Source organism: Carcharodon carcharias, chromosome 13 (genome assembly GCF_017639515.1).
Source record: "Carcharodon carcharias isolate sCarCar2 chromosome 13, sCarCar2.pri, whole genome shotgun sequence".
Taxonomy (NCBI): Eukaryota; Metazoa; Chordata; class Chondrichthyes; order Lamniformes; family Lamnidae; genus Carcharodon; species Carcharodon carcharias.
In genome coordinates, this window is record NC_054479.1 from 89,949,813 (window position 1) to 89,963,999 (window position 14,187).

At 38.2% G+C, this 14,187-nt stretch overlaps 1 protein-coding gene across 7 annotated transcripts in view; it reads left to right on the plus strand.

Moving 5' to 3' along the window:
* c2cd5 (C2 calcium dependent domain containing 5) overlaps positions 1-14,187 on the plus strand; it is a 104,037-nt gene that overhangs the window by 38,392 nt on the left and 51,458 nt on the right. For all 7 annotated transcript variants that reach the window (XM_041202206.1, XM_041202200.1, XM_041202202.1 and 4 more), the window contains 2 exons: positions 3,572-3,657; positions 6,660-6,768. In XM_041202206.1, coding sequence (XP_041058140.1) covers positions 3,572-3,657; positions 6,660-6,768 — 195 coding nt within the window. The remainder of the gene's footprint in view (positions 1-3,571; positions 3,658-6,659; positions 6,769-14,187) is intronic.

Below are 14,187 nucleotides of genomic sequence, written 5' to 3' on the forward strand. Positions count from 1 at the left end.
AAGCAAGAGAATAACTAGGGAAAGAGTAGGGCCAATTAGGGGCCATAGAAGTAACCTGTGTGCAGACCTGGAAGACATGGGTGCAGCCCATAATGAATACTTTGTGTCGGTCTTCACAATGGAAAAGGACGATGCAGGTATAGACATCAGGGTGGAGGACTGTGAAATATTAGAGGAAATTAACATAGAGAGAGTGAAGGTACTAGCGGGTTTAGTGGCCTTAAAAATGGATAAATCTTCAGGCCCAGATGAGATGTAGCCCAGGCTGTTGAGGGAGGCAAGGGAAGAGATATCAGGACCCTTGGCAGTAATTTTCAAATCCCTGTGGCCACAGGTGAGGTGCCATAGAGGACCACAGGTAGGTGCCAGAGGACTGCTGACATTGTCCCGTCATTTAAAAAAAAGAGGAAGGGATAGACCAGGAAATTACAGGCCAGTCAGTCTACCCTCAGTGGTGGGGAAGTTACTAGAAAGAATTCTGAGGGACAGAATATATCTGCACTTTGGGAGAGACATGGATTAATATATCTGCATCTGGGAGGGACACAGATTAATCCGGGATAGTCAGCATGGATTTGTTAAGGGAAGGTCGTGTTTGACAAATTTGAACAAAGTTTTTGAGGAAGTAACCAGGAATGTTGATGAGACTAATGCATTTGATGTGGTCTACATGGACTTTAGCAAGGCTTTTGTTAAGGTTCCTCATGGCAGACTGGTCAAGAAAGTAAGAGCCAATGGGATCCAAAGCAAAGTGTCACCTTGGATCCAAAATTGGCTGAGAGGCAGGAAGCAGAGGGTGATGCTAGAGAGATATTTCTGTGACTGGAAGTCTGTTTCCAGTGGGGTTCCGCAGGGCTCAGTGTCAGAGCCCTTGCTGTTTGTGGTGTACATAAATGATTTGGACTTAAATATAGGGAGTATGATCAAGAAGTTTGCAGATAACATGGAAATTGGTAGGGTGGTAAAAAGTGAGGAGAATAGCCGTAAACTGGAGGATATCAATGGACTGGTCAGGTGGGCAGAGCAGTGGCAAATGGAATTCAACCCGGCAAAGTATGAGGTAATGCACTTGGGGAGGGCTAACAAGGCAGGGGATGACATTATGAATGGTAGGACCCTGGAAAGTACTGATGATCAGAGGGACCTTGGTGTGCATATCCATAGATCCCTGAAGGTAGCAGGATAGGTAGGTGGGTAAGGTAGTTAAGAAGGCATATGAGATACTTGCCTTTATTAGCTGAGGTATAGAATACAAGAGCAGTGAGGTTATGCTGGAACTGCATAAAACGCTTGTTAGGCCACAACTAGAGTACTGTGTGCAGTCCTGGTCACCACATTATAGGAAGGATATGATTACACTGGAGAGGGCGCAGAGGAGATTTACCAGGATGCTGCCTGGGCTGAAGGGCCTGAGCTATAAGGAAAGACTGGATAGGCTGGAGTTGTTTTCCATGGAGCAGTGAAGACTGAGAGGGGACATGATAGAGGTGTATAAGATTATGAGGGACATAGGGTGGATAGGAAGGCACTTTTTCCATTAATAGAGGCGAGAGGTCAATAACCATGGGGCATAGATTTAAGGTAAGAGGTAGAAGGTGAAGAGGGGAGTTTAGGAGAAATGTTTTCACCCGGAAGATGGTAGGTGTCTGGAACTCGCTGTCTGAAAGGGTGGTTGAGTCAGAAACTCTCGTAACATTTAAGAAGTCTTTAGATAGTCACTTGTGTTGCCAAGGCCTCCAGGGCTATGGGCCAAGCGCTGGAAAATGGGATTAGTGTAGTCAGATCTTTGTTGACTAGTGTGGACATGATAGGCCGAACGGCCGCCTGTGCTGTATATGTTTGAGTCTATAACATTGGGTGTAAGATGTAGCTACAGTGTGTCAGGTTTACATAAGCAGTTTTCACTATAAATGTGTGTATAGGAATTCAGGAAGCTGCTGCAGATGTAAGTGTTTTAATATCTTGGTAGACATTCAAACGTACAGAAGCAGAGTGTAATTAGTAGGTTGCATGGTAAATTTATTATGATAATGAGCCATTTGAAGTGATTCTAAGTGTTTTGTGTGAATGTGGCTCTTAACTCCATTTAAATATTGAGTATGGACCCAAACATAACAGGCCAATGGCTAACATTTTAAATTTAGAGCTGTTTAAATACGCTGGAACCTCTCCTGTAAGAGTGTTTGGGACCAAGGCATTTCTGGATTTAAGAATTTATAGAATAAAGTTAGAACGCTTAAACAAAAGTGTGTGAACCCGATATAAATAGGTACCTGAGACATAAAAGATGCCAAAACTAGCATTAAGGCATGAAAGTGTGTTAATTTAAGATTATCAGTGTGGCTCACTCCTAGAAGCTACATTTATGCAGGCATTATGCCCCTTGAATTAAACAAAAGCAACACCTCAACCAATCAGCATCAACTTGCCAACCAATCGACACACTCTTCTCATGCAGTATAAATTGTTGCTCCCTTTGAAATTGGCATTCTTGCGTCTGCCCTGATGAGTGCAAGATGAAAAACTTCAACAGCATGTCTCTTTTTTCAGCAACACACAAAAGTATGCATTTCCAAATCCATTCGTTTGAAAACATGGGCTGGCGCACTAATGCACAAGGGTCCAGAATAAAATTGAGCATCATCAACAGTTAAGCAAGACATTCATTTATAAATATGCATTGAGGCTTGTAAATCCCAATGCATTCATAGTATACATTTGAAGACACTTGCAGTTTTCTCAAGCTCTTACCTAATCAGTACCCTCTACACCAGTGCTTCCCTAACTGTCTTCCAATGTGACCACATTTTAACACACACAGTAATCAGCCTCTCTCCTATCACCACCCCCATCCTCCCCAAATACAGACACACACACACACACACCTGTGTGCGCCTGCAATTCAGTCTCCAGTCTGGGCTAAAGAGCCTATGCAACAGGCAGACAGGAGCACAACACAACAAAGTTTGAAGTTGCCACTTGTCTTCCCAGCTCAGATCCATGACCAATTTTTCCCACTTTCTGAACATGTCAGTCAGTGAGAGAGTTACACTTGCCAGCAATTTGCTGTATCGTCGTGAGTGGTGTGTCTGAGAGTTGCAGGCCCAGGTAAATAAAATTTTGGACAACTGTTGTTTCCAGATTTTGGAGTTCTGGACTGGAGAGGTTACTGTGTAATTGGTATGTGGTTGAAGGTGCACATTCATGTTTCAGATTAAATGGAGCTAAACAATTAAAAAGACAAAAAAGCAGGACATAATGAACAGATGAAGTTAGTGAATGAAGAAGTAGTAAGATGGAGAAATAACTCTCAAATGATTGGTAACCTGAAATATTAAAACACTATTAAAAGGTACAGATAGGTCTGTACATATCAGAAAAGCCAGCATTGTATTAACATTTTGGTTGGCAGCCCTTATCTTTTCAAGCAAAATAGGCATCTGGTCAATTTTCTTGATAATCACTTCTACTCTTATTGGGTATTGAAAAGTATGTCTGTGCTGATTCATTTTAAAATTTTCTGTTGAGTATTGTAATCCGCTTATAATGCACCTGCCTGATAATCTCTTAGGTATGGGAAGTGGGAGCGGTGGGAAAGATGGAGGTCCACTGAAAGCACTCTACCGACAGCAAACTCAGTCTGCTTTTGAGCACAGGGTAAGCATTCTGAATGGCTTTTATTTAGGACTGTTTATACTTGATTACTGTGCAGACTTTGGTTTTGAAGAGTATGGCATTTTTTATATACTTCTGTGTCAAGATTCAGCCTCCTTTAAAGTTTATCTGTCTTGTTAAATATGAGGGAAATAGAATGCCACTTCCTGCACTTCTATGTTTTAAGTTGCAGAATTTAGTTGAATTGTATGTTGGCAAAATACTAACTAATAGGTATGGATATCTAAATCCAGAATATACTAGAAAAGGGAAGACTGAGAGCTGACTGAATGGAGGTCTTTAAGATTATGCACAGGTTTGATAGGGGAGACGTAGAGAAGACGGTTCCAATGGCAGAATAGACAAAAACTAGGGGCAATAAATGTAAGATAGTGACATGACCATAAAGCTTGGACCATGGGAAATAAAATCGTACCCCAACATTGGCTACTTCATACCACCCCATCCAATGTATAGATATGAGCAATAGTATTTATTCAATGTAATCTATTAGGAGTGACCGAGCAGAGGTCTTTAAAATTATTAAAGGATTTGATCAGGAATATGTAGGGATGACTCTATTTTTGGACCTAGGAGCTTGGTCACTAATAAGTCCAATAGAATGCTTTTTTACCCAATGGGTTTTTTTCTTTGGAACAGAGGAGGCTGAGGGGAGACCTAACTGAAGTGTATAAAATTATAAGGGGTCTAGGCAGAGCGGAAAGGAAGGTCCTATTCTGCTTAGTTGAAGGCTTCATAACCAGGGTGTATAGATTCAGGGTAAGAAGTAAGGAAATATTTTCACCCAGAAAAGAGGTGGGGACCTGAAATTCACTGCCTAAGAATGGGCTAAAGACGGAAAGCCTCATTACATCGATGAAATGCTTGTGTGTGCATTTGAAGCCCAGTAACTTGCAAGGCTACGGATTACGAGCCAGAAAGTGGGATTAGGCTGGATGGTTCCTTGTTGGCCAGAAAAAACAAAATGGACCACGTAGCCTCCTTCCATGCTGTAAATTTCTATGATTTCTAAAGAGTGATAAGAATGTCAAATTTGCAAATAGCACAAATGCACTTAAGGTGTTGCATGAGGGAGACAGAAATGGAAAAATCTGCTGGTAGGTTAAGATGAAGAGGGGTGAAAGAAAGCCTTGTGCAGCACAAAAACTGGCATAGACCAGTTCAGTGGAATGGCCACTGTTTCTATGCTGTGGGCTCCTTCTGTGTAATTCAGTGCAGCAAAGCAGGTGGGGTCGCTTTAGATGGTTAAATGGCCACCTTCGTTTACAATCATAGAATAATTACAGCACAGAAGGAGACCATTCAACCCATCATGTCTGTGCTGGTCCTCTGCAAGAACAATTCACCTTTGCCATTCCCCACCTTTTCCTTGTAGCCCTGTACATTTTCCTTTCCAGGTAATGACCCTATTCCTTTTTGAATGTCTCTATTTAACCTGTTTCCACCACATTCTCAAGTAGTGTATTCCAGATCCTAACTGCTCGCTGCATTAAAAAAAAGTTTTCCTCATGTCACCATTGTTTCTTTTGCCAATTACCTTAAATCTGTGTCCTCTGGTTCTGGGAAGTTTTTCCCTATACTCTGTCCAGATCCCTCATCATTTTGAATACCTCTTTCAAATCTCCTCTCAGCCTTCTCCAAGGTGAGCAGCTGCAGCTTCTCCAGTCTATCTACATAACTGGAATCCCTCATCCCTCAAACCATTCTCGTGAATCTCTCTACACCCTCTCTAAATACGCTGGTGCATCACCTTTTCTCCACTGTAACTGATTAGAGTATATTCTGCTGTAGTCTTATCTGCTAACGCCAACGTATTATCCCAGGTAACTTGAATTGCTTGATCAGATAGTTTTAAAAATAAACTGCTTGAGTTGATGTAATTTATTTCCTATTGTGTTCCTTTTGAGAATGGCTAAACTAGTATTTTGTGCTGTACATATTCTGATGCCCCAATTCAGTGGTTGATTAAGTGATTTCTTTGGCCAGCTTCTAATTTTGTTTTTTTCAAGTTGAAATGCTTGGAATTGGTATCAAGCTTATTTCCTTAATGTATTAGATACTTTCCAATTGTTACTTCATGTAGTCATGTGGCTCAAATTTCAAATTATTGCATGCGTATGTTACTGAATAAAACCACTTTTTAACCGTCAACGGTCGTGCCAATTTCAGCCCAGTTCTTGAATTGGATTATCACAGATAATTTTTGATTCGTGGATGAACATCGAATTACGCAGCATAGAAACAGCCTTTCCACCCAACTAACCTATGCTGGTGATTATACTCCTAAGGAAGGGACTCCACATGAGTCTCTGTTCCCATTCTATCTACCTCATCTCAGCCTCTCAACATCTCTTTCTATTTGCTTTTCCCTTATCTATTCAACTAGTTTCTTTTGAAAGCATCAAAGCTATTTCCCTCAACCACTTTCTGTTGGAGCAAATTCCACATTATGACCAGCTTCTGAGTGAAGAAATTTCTCTTTATTTCTCTATTAGATGTATTAGTAACCATCCTGGATTTATGGCCCCAAGATTTGGATTCTTCCACAAGCAGAAACATTCTCTTCACATCTACCCTGTCCAACCCATTCGTATTTTTAAAAGCCCCTGTAAAGTCATTTCTAAGTCTTCTCTTTTCCAAAAGGGTTAAAACCCAATCTGTTCAACCTTTCCTGATAACTCTAATCTCTCACTTTTGGTACCATCCTAATAATCAATATTTTGCACTTTTCCCTACATTTCTAAGCCCTTTTTGTTGGATGGAGACCACTCTTAAGTGTGGCCTGACCAGGGTCCTATGTAGGTTTAACAAAATTTCACTACTTTTGAATTCTGCACCCCTAGAAATAAACCCAGTAGTTTGTTAGAATTTTTAATTGCTTTGACTTGGTTATATATATTAGGTTTTGTATGGAGGTGTGCTGACTAGACTATAATTTCATTTTGCAAGTAAGTTTACTATTTCAATTTTTTCTCTATGCATAGGAATTCCCCTTCTTCACCCTTACAACTTTCCCACCTGGGTTTCTTGTTCACGTTGGTGGTGTTGTCAGTGCGAGATCTGTGAAGCTACTGGACCGAATCCACAACCCTGGTAAGTAGGATCTGTCAGATTGTACGAGCTTGTTGGGGAAAAGAAAAGGCTTCACAACTTCTTGAAGGTTTAAGGAATGAAAGTTCAAAATGTTGGCTTCTTATGCAAACTAGTCACAAAAAATGCGAGGACGCAAATGAGGACTGCAGGTAGATTGTAAGTAACTTGTTAGTAGTTTTATATTGGCAAAATTCTTGCGGAAATATTTAACAAGGTGACTTTTTTGTTTGCATGCTGGTGGTTTTCTTTTAAAATGTCTTTATTGAAAAAATGCTAGTAACCAATACTCAGGACGGCTTTAGTGTGACACAAAAGCAAATACAGCAAATGCTGGAAACCTGAAATAAAAACTGCAAATGGAAATATTGCTGGAAATATTCAGCTGGTGTGACAGCCTTTATGAAGAGAGAAAAACAGTTAATGTTTCAGGTCGATGATCTTTCATGAAAATTTTATTGGCCTGAAACATTAACCCTGTTTCCAGTCCTGCTGACTTTACCATTACTTTGACCAGTTTACTGGAGTCAAGGATGGTTTATGCTTGGAGATTGTGAACACCAATTTGTTATCTCAGTAGCCTAAAAATGTTGGAGCACATTTCAACTAAGCTTCACAAATATTGTCTTTCTCATCAAATACTTAGGTATGTTGAAAGGAGCCATCTGTGCACGCATACACTGGGCTCATCACGTGTTTAAGAGGCAGTGTGTCACCTCATTTACTTAATTCTCTGAATTTTCACATTACTTGACAGTTTATTTTTCATCTTTGAGTTTCTTTCAAAATTAGGAATCTTGGAACTACTACATTTGATCATATATTCTAATGTTCTGTACTTGGAACAATGACAGTCACCTCACCAGCAGTCACTTTTCTCAATGAGGAACAAATGTTCAAAACTCGGTTTCTTGCACTGTTGGGTTGACCATGAAGATTATTAAATTTCAAAGCTACGTATACCAGAACACTGCTATGGTTGTTTTTTTTATTCATTCTTGGGATGTGGGCATCACTAACAAGTCTGGCATGTATTGCCTATTGCTATTTATTCGTGAGAAGGCAGTGAGGAACCTTTTTTTAACGGCTGGGTGTCCATGTGGTGAATGAAATCCCATAATGTTTATAGTAAGGGATTTCCATTTGTAGCGGTTTGATACAGCTTCAGAGGGCAGTTAAGAGTCAACCATGTTGGTGTGCAACTGGAGTCACTTTTAGTTCATACTGGGTAAGGTCAGCAAGGTTCCTTCCCAGAGGACATTAGTGAACCAGTTGGATTTTTGTGACCATCTGGCAGCTTCCTGGTCACTTTCACTGGTAGCAGCTTTTTATTTCCAGTTCACAAACTATTGGGATTTGAACTTGCATTTCCTGGATTATTAGTCAAAGTCCCTGGATTACTTGTCTGTTAATATGACCACTGTTACCGTATTTGTAAACTTTACATAAAAAAAAATTGAACTTCGACCAAATTTGTAAGTAATTTTTTTCCATTGAACGCTGGTTTCATTTGCTGAAAAAAGAGCTTGGTGCAAATTTTGTGAGAGGACTTGAATTTGTGCAAAATAAAAATTCTCTACTAATCTGCTGGTACATTTAAGATAGTTAATAAACACGGGAAAGAGCCAATGTATAGGATTAAATTTTTTATTGATCAGCTGCAAATTTCTTTCAAATTCTAACCTCACTTTGAGGAATGAATAACTCTGCTGACTATGTATCAAAGGAGAACACGTTACTGATTTCACTATGAATAACAACCAGTGCCGTTGCTCCCCTTTAATGTTTACTTGTGGAATATTAATCTTGGTTTTTTTAGGCTAGGGAAGTCTGTTAAAATATTTCCGGATTCACTGTTCAGTTTAATAAAACTAAAAGCGTTTCCAAATTTGGGAAATGCCAGCATATATTTACAGCCTGCAAACTCAGCTGACTTTGGTTGGTGATATATCTATGTTGATGCATTGCAGATATATTTGGAGACTATCCCCCGAATATGTTAAACTTGGACTTCTCTTCAATTATATATTTTAGCAGTGGAAAACCAAGCATAGCCTTACTTACATTTGCATGCTAAGGTGTGCATTTCATAGCATTTTAAATGACTTTACTTTTTAAATGATTTCCACAACTTTTTTCTACCAATACCTTTTTATTGGAATGGGGCTTTTGAGAAATGCTTATCTTTTTAGTGCAATAATGCTTTTATTGGGAGAGTTATAAAAGTTTAATATTTTTGGTTTAAATTTAAAAAAACATCTCAAGAACAAAATCTACAACAGCCTAATTATGTAGAGATAGTAAAGTTGATCTGTTTATCTCATCTTAAGACTTTACCATTTATGAATTTTGTTTATTCAAATCTGTTCTTAATCTCAATATTTAAATCTAAGGGTTATACCTTCCCAGTTTCCCCCTCTTTGATGGAAATGCTTTTACTAATTTTGTGTTTGGCTGACACGTTATTGGGACAACTTCTTTGGACAATAAATTTAAATTGAAAACTAATGGAGCTGTGATTTAATGTACACTCCCAATGAACAGCTAACAATATTTATAACTAGTTTTCAACCTGTCTTTTTCTATTTTATTAAGATATAATGGCTAACGCTGGCACCAGATTGCAGTAGCATGGTCCTTACTCTCTGGCCTGTCTGGATAAATGAACCTCTATTAACTCTATTGTCTGTCTTTCCAGTTCCTGTGGAGTAGTGTTGTCCTTGTTGTGCTCTCTGTATTGCTTACTCCGATCTGCTCCTATTACTGATCTACTAACTTGCTGTTTTGAACTCAGCCTTTGTCGGAATTATGGGTAACACAAGATCATACAAACTGCTAGACTGGAATAGTTTCAATGCAGGTATTTTATAACTTCTTCAACATTACACATACTGACCGAAATTATGGCAGCTCAGTGAAGTAACCTTCCATGGCTTTATCGTCATAACTTTATGATCAGCCAAAGTAAATAATTTGCAGCCCTTGGAAGCACTGAACATTTGTGAAAGTAATGATAACCAAACCAAATGTTCTATCGTGGATAGATCAGAATCATTTTTAGGGAATAAATCATATTTTTTATATGCAAAGTTTATTTAATTACTTAAACAACATAAGTCCAGCTCTTGTCTAACTAAAAAAAAGTTGCATTTATACTTAACAGGCATTTTTTAAACCAAACTTTTATATGCTTTATACAATTTTAAAGGATGCAGTTACAGAAGTTAATTTTAAATAATTACAAAGGAAACATTTTAAACTGCATAACCAAGCATAATCTGAATTAACAAAATTCTGAAAATGTCTGACTCCATAACTAAAGCAGCCTTTAAAATATTGAAAACTTTCTTAGTTAATGTACTATCCCAGTATTAATTCAGGTGCTGCACTGAATGGCATCAAGTTAACTAGCAGTAATGCAGAGTCTAATGTTGGTGGTTTATGAGCAACAGCACTATTAGGTGAAATTTAAAATTTATTCTATTATTTAAATTGTATTGCTAATCTTGAGGGAATTCTGTTATTGGATTGCACTTGCGTATTTGGCTTATCCAGCTTTCCTGTGTAACATAGAGGCATTGTTCTCAAAAGTCGGTCGGGATGATAACATTTATTATTACTGAAATAACAATTTGATATAACAGTTTAAGAATTTAATTCATCTTCCTGCATATTAAAGTAAAGCTAAAAGACCCATTTATTCTATTTTAAAAATTTGCATTAAGTCACTTAGGTGGGCCTTGCCTTCAACTTTGTTTGTAATTGTGAAGGTTTACTATCAAGATGGAGCAATTATAATGATGCTGAACTTTCTATCCTGATCACAAGATGTTTTTGTTAAAATGAAGTGTTTATTAAGATGAGGGCTTTAAGTATTTGGAAATGTCATTCCTAATTTCAGCATCAAGCATTCTTGGGTCAGTTATGAAGCAGCTAGATTGAGAGCACAACTCCTTCTACTGTACTCCAACCTGTTTTCCCCCAACCTCAGAACCTATGGAACAATTATGTTAATCCCCCTTCCAAACCAATTGCTCTTGGGAATTGGTAATAGTTAAATGCTGTTGGCTAAATGTCAGACTCCTTAGAACCAGTAGGTAGATATGCATCCCAACAGTCTGAGCAGGATTAAGTGCAGGTCTCAAAGGCGAAAGACCAGTGTCTTAACTCAATGTGTAGCAATGTTCTCTTTTCATAGGACATCTACTTTCTTTAGTTTTTTGTTCAAACCAAATCACACTGTTCGACCTGAACTTAGCAACCACTTGGAATGATCAAGTTTAGTTAGATTTAAAAAAATATAATTATCTGTTATTACTTTTTGATTCAAAGCACTTTGGCTGTAACACAGTAATGCAACCAATTTCTGGGACAAACCATTTAGAGGCCAAAGTGAGCTGGAAAGACCTGGTACACTTTTAGGTTCTTATATTTTAATGCTGACTTTGAGCAGTAACACTTGTATGCACATTTGTTCAGGCAAAAGTGCCTCATGTAGAAATTGGACAAAAGGAGTATGGAGCATGGGCATCAGATGGGAAGAGTGATGACATGGTGTGTATGTGTTGGAGTGTTATAGTAAAGAGTGTAGAGGGGAACAGGAAGCTCAAAGACAGTTAGGTGGAGTTAAGAAACAGATCAACCATGATCTAGTTGAATAAGAAAACAAGCTCAAAGGGCTTGAATGACCTACTTACATAGGAACTGGAATGGGTCACTCCATCCCTTGCATTTGTTCAACCATTCAGTTAGATCATGGATAATCTGTACCTCAATTCTGTTTACCTGGCTTTGCCCCATACCTCTTACCTTGCAAAAATATACATATCTCAGTTTCAAATTTCGCAATTGACCTAGTTTCAACATTTTTTTCAGGGAGCAAGTTCCAGACTTCTGCTAGCCTTTGTTTGAAGAAGTGCTTCTTGACACTGCCTCTCATTGGCCCAACTCTAATTTTAAGTTTATGCTTCCTTGTTTTGTACTCTCCCACCAGACTAAAAAAGCACACTAATAAGAATTGTAGCAAAGATTAAGAGGGGAGAAGGGAAAAATAGAATGACAGAAATTAGAGAGAAGAATTGAGCTGACTGCAGAAAAATTAGAACTGGGAAGAGGAAGGAAGCAGAGTGCGTAAGAGGATTACAGCACAGAAACAGGCTATTCAGCGCAACTGGACCCTAAGGTGTTTATGCTCAACACAAGCCTCGTCCAAGCCTTCATTTAACCATATCAGCATAACCTCCTTCTCTTTCTCCTTCATATTTTTATCTAGCTTCCCCTTATCTGCATCTGTGCTATTTGTTTCGACACCTCTTGTGGAAGCGAGCTCCGTATTCTCACCACTCTGTGTAAAGGAGTTTCTTCTGAACTCTATATTAGATTTATTAGTGTGTATCTTCTATTTATGCTGCCTAGTTTATGCCTTTCTCACAAGTGGAAAAATCGTCTATAAAATTATGTAAAGATTTGATGGGGCAGGGGTAAAGACTTCTATCAATTTATCCCTCAGCCTTCTCCTTCTTAGAGAACAGAACTCCAGCCTGTTCAATATTTCCTGATGTGTATAATCACTCAGCTCTGGTATTATCTTGTAATTCTCTTTTGCACCTTCTCTGGTGCTTCTATTTCCCTTTTATAATATGGAGACCAGAACTTGTGAAAGTGATTTTACCTAGGTTCTTTACAAGTTCAACATTAAGTCCCTGCTTTTCAATTCTGTACCTCTAGAAATTAATCCAATGCTTTGTTTGCTTTTTTATGTCCCTATGTATTGCGACTTTTAGTGATTTGTGTTATCTGTACTCCTAGATCCTTTTGCTCCTCAATGCCATTTAAGCTCTTAACTTTTGAAGAAATATGTGGTCTCCTTATTTTTCCTACTAAAATGCACCACTTCACAGTTATCTATATTTAATCTTGAGACTTAAGTAGAACTTGGGACATATTGAGGAATATTGCAGAAACCCTAAATGCAAGGAAGAGGGTGAGGCAGAGATCCTAAGCTGTGGCAGAAGAGCAGAGCAGCTGAAAGGAAATAAATGACAGGCAGAGAGTGTAGCGTGCACACCGTCACAATGCAGAGAGCAATACCTGCAGCGAGATAGAGGCAAACCTGCCGAACAACCCTCCATTTCCAACTAAGTGCTGGATAGGTGGCAAAAAGAAAAGTGAAAATTAAAAGATAGAAAAAGCAAGTAGAATGAAAGAAACAAAATTGAAGTGGCAAAGACGAGAGGGGCAAATAAATCAGCAAGAGTTTTTTTGGTAGATCTGCTTAAGAGGCTGATTTGGCTGCATAAGAATAATTTGAGAACTGTTGAATGAGATGGTTTCCTTCAAATTTGTTCAGAGTGGCACTTGGCTTGAGTGAGCCTTGAGTGAAGATGTGGGTAGATTCCAATGCCCCTACCATTATTGAAATAATTTCTCTTTTTTTATGTTTTTATTACTTCATTATTGCCTTGTAAATTATATTTAAAAAATAAGAACTAAAGGTAATTTTCTGATATTCTGGTTTGGGTATTTCAAGTAATGTGCTAATACTGTTTTAAAAAAAAATTCTTTGATGTTGCGTACATTCGCCATGCTTTTACAAGGATGTCAAGATCATTACTTTTAACCATTTCAGTGAGCTGCCATGGTTTTCTGTCTGTTTTGTCCTGTTCAGTGAAGCATGCCTCAACATGCATAGTATTTTTTGACTATTGTTCACCAAGAGAGTTCCTGTTGTATTGCCATTTTTTTTTATTTTTGCATTTTTTGCTTCAGCAGATAGTAATGCCAAGACTTGTGTATTGCTGAACTCTGCTTGATGCTTTGCATCAAGCATCCTAAATATTTCCTCTTCAGCTTCAAGCTTAATTTATGTGGATTTGTAATTGCATGCCCACTTGAAACTTTATGGCTAGAACTATGAAAAAGGCTGCTGTTTCTGAAGATTTACTTTTTAAAATTTGCACTTTTTCATTTCTCGTGGCAGAGTGCACATTTTGTTTAATTGCATTTCAATACCTTTCTTACAATTGTGTTTTTGTTGAAAACTGTAGAGTTTACATTCCAATTCCTAACACAAAGAAGCAACTAAGACTTTTCTCATGTTCTCATACATTATGTTCTTTGCTCTTCAGTATTACATAATTTTGCAGACTGCTATCTAAAAAAAAAGTGAAGTCATCTTTGAAAAGGTGGCATAATTTAACTTGCATTTTGCTCTCTTAGGAATCTAATGGCTTAGAAAGCTGCACTTACATATAGGTAATAAGAGCTGACAAGGATCAGTTGACTTGATTTTGAATATAACTGATCAGTTGCAAATATGAAAGGATATTTTTCTGCAGAAGGTATGCTGCTCGAGGTAGATAGGGTAACAGCATTACACAGTGCAACTGAGAGGCCAAAAGCACTAGCCTGCAATCAAGTAAC